We start from the raw sequence: 15,046 nt of genomic DNA, 5'->3' as shown, positions 1-15,046 counted from the left end.
TGATGTGTTGTAAGCACAAAAAAATGGGCATCACAGTTTTTTATGCATGGGGCTGCTTTGCAGCAGACCAGTCAGGGTGCCCATGCTGACTGGTGTCCACAGCCAGAGGTGCCTACAATGGGATTGTGAGCATCACAATTGGACCACAGCACAATGGAAGAAGGCGGCCTGGTCTGAGGAATAATGTTTTCTTTTACATCATGTGGATGGCCGGGTGCGTGTGTGTCACTTACCTGGGGAAGAAATGGTACCAGGATGTAGTATGGGAGGAAGGCAAGTCGGTGGAGGCAGTGTGATGCTTTGGGCATTTAACTTTTACAGAGCAGGGGGGTCACTACTGCATGGGTGGATTTTTTTTAAATTCTTGGGGTTGGGCTTTAAATGAAGGATCAGTTCCAAGAAAAGCACAGCCTCTTACGCTTGGTTCACACCTATGCACATTTGGTCCATTTCTGCAGTGCTTTGTTTTGGCCAATGCAAATAGAAAAACAAAAAGGGGCGCACCGACTTAGTGCATTATCGTTTTAAAATATTTATTGAAAGAACAAGGTAAGTATTATACTTACAATGAATATAAAAACACAGGCATATCACGCCGAACAGGATAATAAATCCAAGCAGCATCTGAGTCCATACGATGGAACCCTGGATGGCCAACTGGCTAACGCGTTTTGAGGCCACAACCACTTCCTCAGAGCGTTTGTTTTTCTATTTGCATTCAGTGAAGTTGGACCACCTCGGTCAGTTGAGGGCAGCAAGCAGTGCATGATTCAGAACATTCTTACTGGTTCCGCCGAGTCCATTCCCAGCGCAGGAGAATAGTGTTTTGCTTTGTTTTGGCCAATTTGTTGTTGGGCAGGTTAAAAAACGCAAAATGTGTCAAAAACGCACTACAAACATTTCTGCAGCATCTCCATTGAAGTCTATTGAACCAAAAAACCCAAAGTTTTGCATTTAAAAAAGTCCCTGACCCTTTCCAAAAACGCAGCGGCTGAAAAAAACGTAGATGTGAATGTGTCCCATAGGAAACCATGTTAAATGGACTGTAGTGCGTTACTGCAGAAAGCACCAAAAAAAACCCCACATAGGTGTGAACCAGGCCTTACACCCTGAAAAACACGGCTTCTGTGTTTACTGCTCCCAATAAACTGACATCACAGCATAAGCAGAACAAAAAAGGGGAGTGGCTAAACATAGGAGCTCCAGGACAGCTAGAAAATAAGTTTGTCTTTATGGAAATGTTTATCTTTTTTATTTCTTACCTCTGTGTGATCAAAGGTTTCGGCTTCCATTACCAACAGGAAGTGAAGTATGGGTTGCAAAGCATGTTTTCTGCTAAATTTAACCACCTCACATCTGGCCGTTGTATATAAACAGCCGGACGGTGGCAGTGCATGGTCGGGTGGCCGTTTATAAACGGCCTCCCCGCCCCCTGCTTGTGTGCACTCCCTGGGAGCACGCAGCACCGCGATACGGTGCCTGCTGAGTCCAGAGGACACAGTGGAACACCGATCATCGTACGGGACCTCTGTGCGAGGTCCCGATCATGTGATCACTGATTGGCCAATCAGTGATCACATGCAGAGTAGTAAGCAAGATGTCACTTCTGACAGCATTGCTTACTACGTGCAAAATCTGTGAATGATCACAGAGGTCACATGGTACAAGGCTACTCACAACAGCCTTGTTCCATATGACAAGCTGTGACCAATCACAGCTCACACAATAGTTCTCAATGGCTGTAAGAAAGCAGCCAGAGAGAAGGAGAAATTATTGCGTTTACAGCCTTTATGGGTGTAAAAGCAATCAGTGTAAAAAAAAAAAATCTTCATCACCCCCCACAAGTAGTACAGTAAAAAGTAAGTAAATGTAAAAAAAAATTTTTAAAAATTATAATTTTTGGTTATAAACTAATTTGGGTTATTTTTTTTTTTTACTAAAAAGATAACGGAATAAATTTTGGCCCAAATTTATGATGAAATATTATTTATTTGCAAAATTTTATAAGAAAACACTTTTTTTCAGAATTTTTGGACTTTTTCATTTACATAGCAAAAAAAAAAAAAAATCCCAGTGGTGATAAAATACCCCCAAAGTAAAGCTTTATCTGTTGCATGACTGCGCAACTGTCAAAGTGTGATAGCACTGAAAGCTGAAAATTGGCCTGGACAGGAAGGGGGTAAAAGTGTCCGGACTTGAAGTGGTTAAATGCTGTGTACATATATAGTGCAAAAAGCAATGACTATTAACCCTCCATTTATTTTGTTAGTGACGGAACTTTTGCATCTACATTTCTCCAGTACAAAGGGTCAGCTTACCAATGGATCCCACTCGTGAGCGCCTTACTTCCGGCTCCAGAGCTTTCAATAATTGAGCGTCCGGGAGTGGGATCCATCGGTAAGCCGACCCTTTTTACGTAACAGCTGTGGATTCAGTTAATTATTGTGAAGGAACCCTGGAAATCCCCGAGAACACACCTCACCAGAAAAAAGCGATTTTGACTCTTGAGCCCAGAAAGCTAAGATTCCAACTTATTTGGTGAGTGAGCAGTGCATAGGGGTAGGGGACACCAAGTTTTGAATTGTTTTGAGCACGGAGACACTATTGGAAGATACAAGATGGAAACACTGTGCAAATGGACTCATAATTTAGGCTGGTTGTACCCAAGTTGATCAATCTTTCAATTTGGGTACAATCAGCCTGCCCATACATGGCTCAAATCTTGGCGAGTGCCCGCTGAACCGGCTCAGATTCAAACCGTCTGTCTATGACCAGCTTAAGTTCACTTTAATTCTTGCCAATGTCTTACCTCCATGATGGGGCTGGATGCCAGGACTTTCTCCTCTACGTTGGCTTCACTAGCAGATCCGCCAACTGTGGCAAAGTATCTCATGGCATATTTGGCGGACACAGTTTTTCCTGCTCCAGATTCCCCACTCACTATAATGGACTGGTTCTTCTCATCCCTGGAAAACAAGATTTTAGAAGGTTTAGAGAAAACTGATACACAAAAGAGACTTTTCAGTAGGTAAGAGAGGTTTCTGTAGGGAAATTATTGGGGCACACCCAGGGGCACAGGAGGCATAAATGGCAGAATGTCACAGCCAAACTATGGGAGTACTTTTAACTAGGGATGCACCGAAAGTTCGGCCACCAAAACATATCGTCCGAAAATAGCCCTATCGGCATTGCGCCGATAGGAAAAATATAGCCGATACAGGAGACTGTGTGTACTGCAGATGTGAGGGGGGGACGGTGGAGAACGCCAGGAGAGGAGCAGTGTATACAGTGACTGGCTGTCACTATATGTCAGTGCTAGTTTTTACATGTAATTACCGGCTTTTTTTTTTTCTTCACTATAGCACAGAGAGTCAGCTGTCACTTTCCCCCAGCTAACAGAAACAAAGTTTCATTTTAGTTTATTCCCTGAGTTAAAAGAAACAATGTTTCCTTGTAGTTTCTTTCCCGAGATAAAAGAAACAGTTTCCTTTAGCTCCAGGGAAAGTGACAGCTAATTCTGTGAGCTATAGTGAAGAAAAAAAAAAAGCCGGCAATTGCATTTAAAAATTGGCACCGACATACAGTGACAGCCAGTGAGGGAGCCTCTCTGTATACACTGCTCCTCTCCCCACCCCCTCCCCCCTACAAAGAGGACCTGTCACTCATATGCTATCTCAAAGGGAATTGTTGCTCCCCTATTTGATAGCAATAAAATCATAAGTAAAAAAAAAAAAAAAAAAAAAAAAAAAAATATATATATATATATATATATATATATATATATATATATATACATATATATACACACACACACACACACACACATCAAAGTAGAAAAAAAATTGGAGCTTCCTCATCCCCACATACTCAGACATTTCAGTTTCGGGTCGGTTTTCGGCCACATGCATTCTGAATTTTCGGTATCGGTTTCGGCACCAGAATTTTCATTTCGGTGCACCACTACTTTTAACAGCCATAGGAGATACTATAAGCTACACGTTGTCTAAACAGCTAAGCTGTTGCCCACATACTGACCATCTTCTCCAACATCATCACCAGATCAGCAGTAACTAAGCAATACTGTTGCAATACTGCAGCATGCAACCTAGTGCTGCCTAAAACATATCGTATAACTAAGGGCATTTTTTCAGTTTTGGATGGAGTGGGGAAGGATTCGAACGTCTGTCAGGTTATTATTGCTGTCTGTTCCCCCATTCCTGAGATTTATCCTTTCTATTTGGCTTGTTTACCATTATTATTATACAGGATTTATATAGCACCAACAGTTTGCGCAGAGCTTTACAATATGAAGGTGGACATTACAGTAACAATACAATTTGGTACAAGAGGAAACAGAGGGCCCGGCTCGTTAGAGCTTACAATCTAGGAGGAGGGGTTGGGTTGAGTGATACAAAAGGTAATAGCTGCGGGGGGATGAGCTGATGGAGGAAATAAATGGCGTTTACTAGGTAGAAGCAGGATAGGCTTCTTTAAAGAGAAAGGTTTTCAGGGATCATCTAAAGGTGGATAGATTAGGAGACAGCCTGACAGATTGGGGTAGGAAGTTCCACAGGATGGGAGTAGCTCGGAAGAAGTCCTGGAGGAGAGCATGGGAGGAGGTGACACAGGAACTAGAGAGCAGAAAGTCTTGGGAGACCTTTATCTATTTTTATCCATCAAGACCATTATCAACAAAAGTGAAAGTAAAAGAAGATACCAAATCTTGGGTTGTTCCCAGAACAGTAATAGAGGGGAAATCTTCCAATGTGGACACTAGCTCTGGTGCCCCTATTGACAACCTGGGATTCCCTCACATTGGAGGGATTCCCTCTCACTTCCTGCTTTGGCTATGGGACAAGAAGAGACGAGAATGGGACACAGATAGAAAAGAAAAGTCTGAAAAGGATTATATTATATTATATTATATGTATTGTCAACATCAACCAAGCATCTTTAACCTAACTATTAACATTCTTAGCCAGTGGTTTTGTGAGGATGTTCGTTAATATTTGAAAAGAGAACTAGAAATGCACACCTGTATTATTCTTCTTCTTATTATTATTATTATACAGGATTTATATCGCGCCAACAGTTTGCTCAGCGCTTTACAATATAACGGGAGACAATACAGTTCAATACAAGAGGGTTGGGAGGGCCCTGATCCTGGGAGCTTACAATCTGTGTTCCTTGTTCTATGACTCTGCTTCTGCTACAGTTCCAGACCTTTGCCTAGTGATCGGGAATTTATTTGTATGGTTCTTGATCATATCATCACCATGACAGCCAACCATGGTGGTCACATGGAGGCTGGAGGTTTGTTTAGAAACCAATCTACACCTCTCCAGCCTTCAGATGCCACTGTAGCCTTAAGTTGGCAGAAAGCAGAATTCCAGGTATGGGTATTTTAACAGTTACACTGCTTCAGACTGGACCGATGTAACTATGCATATACCCTACCTGTGGGACCCCGGTGGTCAGTGGTCTCCAAACCTCGGTCTGTGGGCCAGATGCGGACCTTTGCTTGCCTGCACTGGGACCTTGACGCAATGTTCCTCCCAACGATACAAGTCACTATTACTTTCACTGACACCAACAATGGGGTACTATTCCTTTCACTGACAGCAACGATGGGTCACTACTCCTTCCACTTTTACTTCCATTGACTACCAAACCTGGGAAATGATCTACTCTCACTGATGCTGGGGGATTTTCTACTCCCACTGGCTATAGTTAGGCACCCCTTAAAGTCTAAGAGAAAACTGGCCCTTTGTTTAGAAAGTTTGGAGACTCCTGTAGTAGACACTAATACTCCAGTAAACTCCACTAGCTTCTGGGTCTGTGCCGAGCAGCTGCCCTGCTGCATTAAAGCGGAGTTCCACTCACTCTGTAAAAAATAATAGTCAGCAGCTACAAAAACTGTAGCTGCTGATTTTTAAAAAACAGCCACTTACCTGTCCCACGATCCCACGTTGCGCCCGCCGCAGCCTGTTTCACTGGCCATCCTGTATTCCAGTCGCCGGCATCTTTAGTGTGGGCACCTGGCTGTGACAGCTTGCGGCTTCACAGCCGGGTGCCCACTGCGCATGCGCGGGTAGCGCTGCGCTGCCTGAATGGCCCCGTCGTCTTCTGGGACCTGTCACGTGTCCCACAAAACTTCGGGGAGGGAGGGTAGGAGGACAACTTCTGTTTCCAATCACCTAGGTGATCACAGCAGAAGTGAGAGAGGGTACCTGTCAAATTCGGGTACCCGTTCCCGCCCCTCCCCAAAGGTGCCAATCCTTAATGGGGAGCGGGGGTCCAATCCTTAAGGCGGAACTTCCCCTTTTGGGTGGAACTCCGCTTTAAGAACACAGGCAGTCGGCCGCTGGGCACAGGCACCATTCAAAGAAGGCCTTGCATTATTTCAGTGAATGCAAAACATTTTCTGATTGGAGGAGGTGAAGAGTGTGAGGTCACCTCCCTGCGGTGAAACGTTGCATTCATTGTGAAAATGCGATGTGATCTCTGAATGATGCCTATGCCCAGCAGCCGACTGTCTGCGTTCATAATGCATCAGGGCAGCCACTCAGCATGGACAGCCACGTGGCACGGGACACAGAGGCTGGCAGAGACTGCTATAGAGATGGCTATAGCAGTGGTTCCTTCAACAGGGATTTCCAGCTTCTAGAGAGATCCCACAGGTACTTACATTGGTCTAGCAGTAACTGTCTATTACAGTGACTTCCAGTATTTTGAAGGATCCCACATGTGTGGCATTGTGCCAAAAGTAGAGATGTCTATTACCATCATTTCCATTGTCTTGAGGGATGCCAAAGGTACATACATTTGTCCAGCAGTAGCTGTCTATTACAGTGACTTCAAGTATTTTGAAGGATCCCATATGTATGGCATTGCGCCAGTAGTAGAGATGTCCATTACCATGATTTCCATTGTCTTGAGGGATCCCAAAGGTACTTACATTTGTCCAGCAGTAGCTATTACAGTGACTTCCAGTATTTTGAAGGATCCCATATGTATGGCATATACATAGTTGCAATGCGCCAGTAGTAGAGATGTCTATTACCATGATTTCCATTGTCTTGAGGGATCCCAAAGGTACATACATTTGTCCAGCAGTAGCTGTCTATTACGGTGACTTCCAGTATTTTGAAGGATCCCACATGTGTGGCATTGCGCAATTAGTAGAGATGTCCATTACCATGATTTCCATTGTCTTGAGGGATGCCAAAAGTACTTACATTTGTCCAGCAGTAGCTATTACAGTGACTTCCAGTATTTTGAAGGATCCCATATGTATGGCATATACATAGTTGCAATGCGCCAGTAGTAGAGATGTCTATTACCATGATTTCCATTGTCTTGAGTGACCCCACAGGTATGGTATATGCAAGGGCGGACTGACCATTCAAGCACTCGGGCACTGCCCGAGGGCCCAGGGTCAGTAGAGGGCCCCATGAAATGCCCCTGGTACCTTTTTATATGCTTTTTTGGGTGTGCTTTGAGTGTGGGCAAGGACACAGGGGCCCCATGATCCCCTATTGCCCGGGGGCCCATGAGTTGTCAGTCCGCCCCTGGGTATATGCATAGATACAATGATCCCAGCTGGACCAATGTAACCATATAAAATATCCATACCTGGAATTCATCTTTTGATAACATAAATATGATAACATAAACCATCCATCGCTACGGTAACATCATTTATTTTACATTTTTGCACATGGCTATGCTTCTCCTCAATCATGGCAGCTGCCTGCTTTGCATTCTTATCCATTTTCTCTCGCTGTTGTAGACGAGTCATATGACTGTCCTGCAGGAGGATAAAGCGTTGGACCACTATGGCTGCTATGTGTGTATTCCTCTCTATAATAAACCCTTCTTATGGTTGGTGTGGGAATGGAGCTTCAGTATCATGGGACCTCCACATTCTGCTGACAAGGAGTTTGTTAGCTGCTGATTCTCTCTATAACCCGGGAAAGTGTCTAATAATGCTGAATATGAGATCTCCTTCCATAAGGCTACACATGGCACATCAGCAAAATTTACTAGGAAAACATCAAAACATGATGAAAAAATAATAGGACTGGTAATCATTTCCACAAATCGTCCTATAACTAAAATACAGCTTTAGGAAAAATAATATAATAAAATGTTTGTACAGAAATTGTCTCATAAAGTGCAAAAATATGTGGACCTACAACTGAATAAATGTGACAGATTTATGATTCATTTAAATAAATTAATGCTTTAAATACAATTTTTTTTATCATTTTTATATTTTAAATATGTTTTTAAAAAAATATTTTTTTAAATCAAATGTTATGAAAAGAAGGTACCAGAAAGTCCTTATTTCTAATTTTGAAATATCAATGAAGACAGAAATTCTATGGGATGTGGATACCAATTAGGTGACCCAGGGGAGTCTTAAAGTGGTTGTAAACATGAAATATGAACAACGTATATCCCTCTATGGCAGGATAGGCAAAGTTTTAAGCACAGTGTGCTGAAAAAAGTTTTCAAAGAAGTTGAGAGTGCCAGCTACATAAAAAATATCAACTTCAATCATGAAAAGAAATCTTTAAAGCAGAGCTCCACCCAAAAGGGGAAGTTCCACTTTAAGGCTTTGTCCCCCGCTTCCCGTTAAAGTGATGCTAAACCCCGGACCCTGCATTCACTATATCCGGTCTCCCCGGACCCTGCATTCACTATATCTGGTCTCCCCGGACCCTGCATTCACTATATCTGGTCTCCCAGACCCTGCATTCACTATATCTGGTCTCCAGGACCCTGCATTCAATATACCACTCTCCCCGGACCCTGCATTCACTATATCCGCTCTCCCCGGACCCTGCATTCACTATATCCGCTCTCCCCGGACCCTGCATTCACTATATTCAGTCTCCCCGGACCCTGCAGTCACTATATCCGGTCTCCCCGGACCCTGCAGTCACTATATCCGGTCTCCCCGGACCCCGCATTAACTATATCCGGTCTCCCCGGACCCCGCATTCACTATATCCGGTCTCCCCGGACCCTGCAGTCAATATATCCGGTCTCCCCGGACCCTGCAGTCACTATATCCGGTCTCCCCGGACCCTGCATTCACTATATCCACTCTCCCCAGACCCTGCATTCACTATATCCACTCTCCCCAGACCCTGCATTCACTATATCCGGTCTCCCCGGACCCTGCATTCACTATATCTGGTCTCCCAGGACCCTGCATTCACTATATCTGGTCTCCCAGGACCCTGCATTCACTATATCTGGTCTCCCAGGACCCTGCATTCACTATATCTGGTCTCCCAGGACCCTGCATTCACTATATCCGGTCTCCCCGGACCCTGCATTCACTATATCCGGTCTCCCCGGACCCTGCATTCACTATATCCGGTCTCCCCGGACCCGCATTCACTATATCCGGTCTCCCCGGACCCGGCATTCACTATATCTGATCTCCCCGGACCCTGCATTCACTATATCTGGTCTCCCCGGACCCTGCATTCACTATATCCGGTCTCCCTGAACCCTGCATTCACTACATCTGGTCTTCCCGGACCCTGCATTAACTATATCCGATCTTACCGGACCCTGTATTCACTATATCTGGTCTCCCCGGACCCTGCATTCACTATATCCGATCTTACCGGACCCTGCATTCACTATATCTGGTCTCCCTGAACCCTGCATTCACTACATCTGGTCTTCCCGGACCCTGCATTAACTATATCCGATCTTACCGGACCCTGCATTCACTATATCTGGTCTCCTCGGACCCTGTATTCACTATATCTGGTCTTCCCGGACCCTGCATTCACTATATCTGGTCTCCCCGGACCCCGCATTCTCTATATCCGGTCTCCCCGGACCCCGCATTGACTATATCTGGTCTTCCAGGACCCTGCATTTACTATATCCGCTCTCCCCGGACCCCGCATTCACTATATCTGGTCTCCCCGGACCCCGCATTCTCTATATCTGGTCTCCCAGGACCCTGCATTCACTATATCTGGTCTCCCCGGACCCTGCATTCACTATATCTGGTCTCCCCGGACCCCGCATTCACTATATCTGGTCTCCCAGGACCCCGCATTCTCTATATCTGGTCTCCCAGGACCCCGCATTCACTATATCTGGTCTCCTCGGACCCTGTATTCACTATATCTGGTGTTCCCGGACCCTGCATTCACTATATCTGGTCTCCCAGGACCCTGCATTCACTATATCTGGTCTCCCCGGACCCCGCATATACAATATCCAGTCTCCCCGGACCCTGCATTCACTATATCCGGTCTCCCCGGACCCTGCATTCACTATATCCGGTCTCCCCGGACCCTGCATTCACTATATCCGGTCTCCCCGGACCCTGCATTCATTATATCCGGTCTCCCTGGACCCTGCATTCACTATATCCGGTCTCACCGGACCCTGCATTCACTATATCTGGTCTCCCCGGACCCCGCATTCTCTATATCCAGTCTCCTTGGACCCTGCATTCACTATATCTGGTCTCCCCGGTCCCTGCATTCACTATATCCGGTCTCCTCGGACCCTGCATTCACTATATCTGGTCTTCCCGGACCCTGAATTCACTATATCTGGTCTCCCCGGACCCTGCATTCACTATATCCGGTCTCCCCGGACCCTACATGCACTATATCTGGTCTCCCCGGACCCCGCATTCACTTAATCTGGTCTTCCCAGACCCTGCATGCACTATATCTGGTCTCCCAGGACCCTGCATTCACTATATCTGGTCTCGCACAGTACACACAACATGGAAATGCAATTATTTTAGTAAATATAAACTGCTAAATACCTTTTCTCATCAGCAGTATGTAGCAGTCTTATGACTTCAGCAGAGCACTGGTTAAAGCTTGTAGGAGTTTTCTTTCTGCTCTAGGAGGATGCAGAACCCATGACCCTCTGTCTGGACAGTACTGATTGGCCCTGTGCTGATCACATGCACTCTCCCCCCAAAAAAAAACCCTCTCTAGCAATACACACCAAACTGAACATGTGCACGTAACTACGGATTCAGTCTGTATTAGATGGTCATTTCAACAAAAGGAGGGGCAGAGAAGACAGGATCAAAAAGCCTGTTTACACAATGCAGAGGATTAACCCCTCAGGTTCCACAGTGAGTATAACAAGCATGCTTTACTGCATCTACAGACCGATTGTACTATTGTGGGTTTAGGAACACTTTAAGGTTTGGCACCTTGGGGGAGCGGGTACCTGAATCTGACAGGTACCCACTCCCACTTCCGCTGCGATCACCTAAGGCAAACGGAAGCGGAAGTTGTACCCCCCCCCCCCCCACTCCCTCTCCATAGTCTTCTGGGGCATGTGACAGGTCCCAGAAGACTACGGGGCCATTCACTAAGTGCAGCACTTTTCGTACATGCGCAGTGGGCACCCAGCTGTGAAGCTGCAAGCTGTCACAGCCGGGTGCCCACACTGATGATGCCGGCGCTGAGGAGAGAAGACATCCGGTGAAACCAGCATTGGTGAGGACACCGAGGGACAGATAAGTGTCTGTATTTTAAAAGTCAGCAGCTACAGTTTTTGTAGCTGCTGACTTTTTTTTTTTTTAAATAGTAAATGCTGTAAAGGACTTGAATAATAGTAAGAAATAAATATTGAGCTTTGCAATGCCACACCTCAGATCACCCCAATTCCTGCAACTTCTCACGTAAGATTAGCCCCAATTCCTACATCTCCACACCTCGTGTCACTCCAATTCCTGCACCTTCATACCTCACATCACTCCAATTCCTGCATCTTCACACCTGAGATCCCCTTAATTCCTGCATCATCACATCTCAGATCAGCCTCAAGTCCTGCAGCATCACACTTCAGATCACCCCAATTCCTGCACCATCACACCTCAGATCACCCCAATTCCTGCACCTTCACACCTCAGATCCCCCAAAATTCCTGCACCATCACACTTCAGATCAACTTAATTCCTGCACCTTCACACCCCAGATCCCCCCAATTTCTGAACCTTCGCACCTTACATCACCCCAAGTCCTGCACCTTCACACCTCAGATCCCCCAAAATTCCTGCACCTTCACACCTCAGATCCCCCAAAATTCCTGCACCATCACACTTCAGATCAACTTAATTCCTGCACCGTCACACCCCAGATCCCCCCAATTTCTAAACCTTCACACCTTAAATCACCCCAATTCCTGCACCTTCACACCTCAGATCACCCCAATTCCTGCACCATCACACCTCAGATCACCCCAATTCCTGCACCATCACACCCCAAATCTTGCACTTTCATACCCCAGATTATCACAAATCCTGCACCTTCACACCTCATATCACTCCAATCCCTGCATCTTCACACCTCAGATCAGTCTCAATTCCTGCACCATCACACCTCAGATCACCCCAGTTCCTGCGCCATCACAGCTCAGATCAGTTCCAATTCCTGCACCATCACACCTCAGATCAGTCCCAATTCCTGCACCATCACACCTCAGATCAGTCCCAATTCCTGCACCATCACACCTCAGATCAGTCCCAATTCCTGCACCATCACACCTCAGATCAGTCCCAATTCCTGCACCATCACACCTCAGATCAGTCCCAATTCCTGCACCATCACACCTCAGATCAGTCCCAATTCCTGCACCATCACACCTCAGATCAGTCCCAATTCCTGCACCATCACACCTCAGATCACCCCAGTTCCTGCGCCATCACACCTCAGATCAGTCCCAATTCCTGCACCATCACACCTCAGATCAGTCCAAATTCCTGCACCTTCACACCTCAGATCACCCCAGTTCCTGCGCCATCACACCCCAGATCACCCCAGTTCCTGCGCCATCACACCTCAGATCAGTCCCAATTCCTGCACTATCACACCTCAGATCACCCCAATTCCTGCACCATCACACCTCAGATCACCCCAATTCCTGCACTTTCACACCCCAGATCATCACAAATCCTGCACCTTCACACCTCATATCACTCCAATTCCTGCACCTTCAAACTTCATATCATTCCCGATTCCAGCACCATCAGATTTCAGATCAACCCCAATTCCTACACCTTCAGATTCCACACCCCAGTTTCTGAACTTTCAGATCTCAAGCCACAATGCCTGCACCTTCACACCTCAGATCACCCCAATTCTTGCACTCTCAAACCTCAGATCACCCCAATTGTTGCACCTTCAACCCTCAGACCAATTACAATTCCTGCACCTTCATTCCTCAGATCACCCAAATTCCTCTACCCTCACACCTCAGATCACCCCAATTTATGAACCTTAAGATCTCAAATAAGCTTCAATGCATGCACCTTCGCACCTCACTTTATCCACAATTCCTGTGCCTTCACACCTCAGATCAGCCCCAAGTCCTGCTGCATCACACCTCAGAAGACCCCAATTCCTGCACCATCACACCTCAACACCCCAATTCATACACCTTCACACCTCAAATCACCCCAAGTCCTGCACCATCATGCCTCAGTTCACCCCAATTTCTGCGCCCTCACACCTCGGATCACTCCAATTCCTAAACCATTACACCTCAGATCACCCCAATTCCTTCACCTCCACACCTAAGATCAGCCCTAATTCCTGCACCTTCACACCTCAGATCAACTCCAATTCCTGCAATTGTTTTAATAAATGCACCCCAAAGTGTATATTTGGGCAAATAGCAAGAAAAGTACATCTCTCGTGAACATTTCCCCATGATTTTACACTTCAAAATGTCTGCAGGTACAGAAAAATACCTGTTGATGTCTTAAAGTTCCAGTGAGAACCAAACTTCCTGTTGTAATATATTATATTTTTGGGATATATATATATATATATATATATATATATATATATATATATATATATATGTTTTAACCACTCGTCTACTTAAAGTGATGCTTCATTCTCTCAATCACCATTGACTATAATGAATCCTTATGCTGCTAGCATTAGTATATAGGTAGGGAAGTATGACATATTTACTGGTTTTATTTATTTTTTCTTAATATCTTTCTTTAGTTATTTCCTGGTTTCTAGGCCTAGGCAAATAATGTCATACATCCCAGGAGTCTTCAGGAGGGGAGGAGGGGCTTAATCAGCCAAGCACAATGTATGCCAGAACTAAGGGAAGATGGATTCCAAAAAGTAAATGCTACATGGATCATCTGCCCTTGCTCAAGATGGCCATGGCCAGAAATGATAGGGGTGTTTTTCTAAGTGATTTCTGAGCAAAGTGAAGAATGGAGACATGGATAGAAAGGAGAGTTTGCTTTGAATATTAAAAATGAATTAAATGGTGTTTTTGGTGAGTGGTGCCCTGATGCAGTGTAGTTCAGTTTTAGGTACATTTATGAATGGCATGGTAGACAAGTGATTAAAGCAAGCTCATAGCTGTTGCTGCAAATGTGAGCTTGGTACCAGCTTTATCAACCAGGGCTTTCCAGAAAAAGTGAGCTACCCTATCACATTTATGGGGCTCCATGGTGGTTCCAGGAGTCTCCTGTTCCTCCAGAGAGCTTGGGACCTCCTGCAACTAATGACTCCAGAAGCAATGTGTATTATGTCACTTTCAGGGTTACAGTTGTCATTCCTCGGCAAGTTTAGTTGAGGTTGCAACTAATAAAGCCCAACCTGTGCTTGGGTAGCTGCACTGGAAAGCAGGTGAGAAAAAAAAAATGTAAAAACCTTCTTAAAAAAATGGATTTTATAAAATAAGTAAAACTTTTTTAAAGCACCAGGTCAACTCCGGGCACACCCCATATAAAACGTGCAGCATATGGTGAGCACTTGTACACACATGAAAGTGAAAGCAATAATTCTAGGAGCTGTTCAGTGTTTTTTTCAGCAGCCCCTGAACTCTCCCTAATGTTTTCCTATGTGTCCATGTACACATCTTCGTTTACAGGCAGTTGAGTTTACAGTTGTTATTTTGAATGCAGAAAACTTGCGTTCAGGAGTAGATTTTATCAGCGTTTCAAACGCGGCTAACCGCATTTATAAGCGTTTGCGTTTGAAATTTTTTTTAACTCTTCCAT

The 15,046-nt window shown here is 45.2% G+C and overlaps 1 protein-coding gene across 2 annotated transcripts in view; it reads right to left on the bottom strand.

The window, feature by feature from the left end:
* MYO5B (myosin VB) overlaps window positions 1-15,046 on the bottom strand; it is a 424,200-nt gene that overhangs the window by 207,113 nt on the left and 202,041 nt on the right. For both annotated transcript variants that reach the window (XM_089681603.1, XM_089681604.1), the window contains exon 5: window positions 2,810-2,966. In XM_089681603.1, the coding sequence (XP_089537729.1) occupies window positions 2,810-2,966 (157 nt within the window). The remainder of the gene's footprint in view (window positions 1-2,809; window positions 2,967-15,046) is intronic.

The sequence above is a fragment of the Staurois parvus genome, unplaced genomic scaffold (genome assembly GCF_062004578.1).
Source record: "Staurois parvus isolate SC_StPar_1 unplaced genomic scaffold, SC_StPar_1.0 ptg000272l, whole genome shotgun sequence".
NCBI lineage: Eukaryota > Metazoa > Chordata > Amphibia > Anura > Ranidae > Staurois > Staurois parvus.
Note: the sequence above shows the minus strand (reverse complement) of the source record. Positions and strands in the feature narration are given on the sequence as shown.